The sequence below is a fragment of the Echinops telfairi genome, unplaced genomic scaffold (genome assembly GCF_000313985.2).
Source record: "Echinops telfairi isolate 266 unplaced genomic scaffold, ASM31398v2 ScPeMD7_15;HRSCAF=58, whole genome shotgun sequence".
Classification (NCBI taxonomy): Eukaryota; Metazoa; Chordata; class Mammalia; order Afrosoricida; family Tenrecidae; genus Echinops; species Echinops telfairi.
The window spans coordinates 12,387,872-12,389,443 of NW_022103912.1; the positions used below are offsets into that span (position 1 = coordinate 12,387,872).

Consider the following 1,572-nt stretch of genomic DNA (forward strand, 5'->3'; position numbering starts at 1 on the left):
TATACTTAAATTCTTAGGATTCTTGGGCTAAAGAAGGTTGTTTTTGCTTTATCCCACATTCGTAATTTAGGCTAAAAGAACTAAATTTTTGTCATCAAAATTTTTATTTTAAGTTCCTTTCATAAAAAATGCCTGACAATAGGCAAAGATGTGCCTTACATATGGATAAAGTTTTTCTCCTCTCCTAGGTTCATATCAAAAGTTGAAGAAGTCTTGAATGACTGGAAACTGATTGGCACCTCCTTGGGAAAGCCGCTTGAAAAGGTCAGATCTATTTGCTGATGTCTCTCAATGAATATTGACTTAGAAACTTCTATTTTTAAGACCCTTTGCTGCATTTGGCACATGTGAGTTAAATGCTTTATTAAGTTATGTATCATCTTTAAGGAATGTCAAGTGGTATCTGGAAATACTGGAATCTGTAGCAAACAATATATGTAAGACATTTGTCAACTGTATTTAACAAAATAAAAGTTATATATAATGTCATTCTTTGTGAGTGATTTTATTTCTGTTTCTCTGGATGTTCACATAGCTGACTTTCTCCTTTAGAATCTTAGAAAATCTTTTTTTCATATTCTTTTAGTTGTCAGAAAAATACTGCAATTACCAACTTCTTGGTTGGATATTTTTTTGCTTAGCGAATAAGGAAAAAATTCTTGGCCTTAAAATTTATTTGCTGTTAATTCATAGTGATTTTACCTTATTTTTGTGTTTTATGTTAATACTAATATTTGTCTCCCTGCCCCCCGATATAAAAGCGGGAATATTAGGAATGGAAAAAGTGTTCTTCAAATTTCATGTAGAAATCTAGTTCTAATCCAAGTTATTGGTTTTATTTATAAACCACACCCCAAATAATTAATGAAGAATGTATAGAGGGATCAAACTTAGATTTTCTGTCTTTCACTAAAAAGAACTACATAACATTTTGATCTTTAGCAAACATAGATAATTGGTTTGTTAGAGTCCAATGAAGTAAAATTGATCATTGTTTCTATTACAAATTATTAGCGCTACAGTTTTCCCCTCTGTAAGGAACTCTTTAATTGTCGATATTGGCTTCTTAGAGTTTTTCAGTTTTATGGTAAATTTGAGAACATCCAAAAAGCTCCATATGAATATGAGCAAAAAAACTAACACTACATAAAGAGAAATCACACATCATTTAAATTTTTGTTAAAACATATTTACTCAATAAAGGGAATGTGTGCAGTTCTTTTTTTAAAAAGCAGTTTTATTGGCACATCAGGTGTGCAGTTCTTAAACCTTTCTATTCCACACCATGAGATAATTACATGGCGATAATTGGTGTGAATGATTTAAGGCAAAATAAGCCGGCTGTTGCTGGAATGGACATTGATTTGTACTACCAAAAAACTGTAGAGGGTACTTGTGAGCGCGGATTTGTACTACCAAAAAGCTGTACTTGTGAGCGCTGATATTCCTTAATTCCTGGATTTTGAAACATGTATTAAGTACCAGTTACCTGTGAAGCAGCTCTGGTGGCATAGTAGGTTATGCATTGAAGTGCTAGCACACGAAGAATGCGCTCCTAAGATCAAACCAAAA

At 32.4% G+C, this 1,572-nt stretch overlaps 1 protein-coding gene across 1 annotated transcript in view; it reads left to right on the forward strand.

Moving 5' to 3' along the window:
- RAB3GAP1 (RAB3 GTPase activating protein catalytic subunit 1) overlaps positions 1-1,572 on the forward strand; it is a 118,597-nt gene that overhangs the window by 5,096 nt on the left and 111,929 nt on the right. The window contains exon 3 of the mRNA XM_045287420.1: positions 189-264. Coding sequence (XP_045143355.1) covers positions 189-264 — 76 coding nt within the window. The remainder of the gene's footprint in view (positions 1-188; positions 265-1,572) is intronic.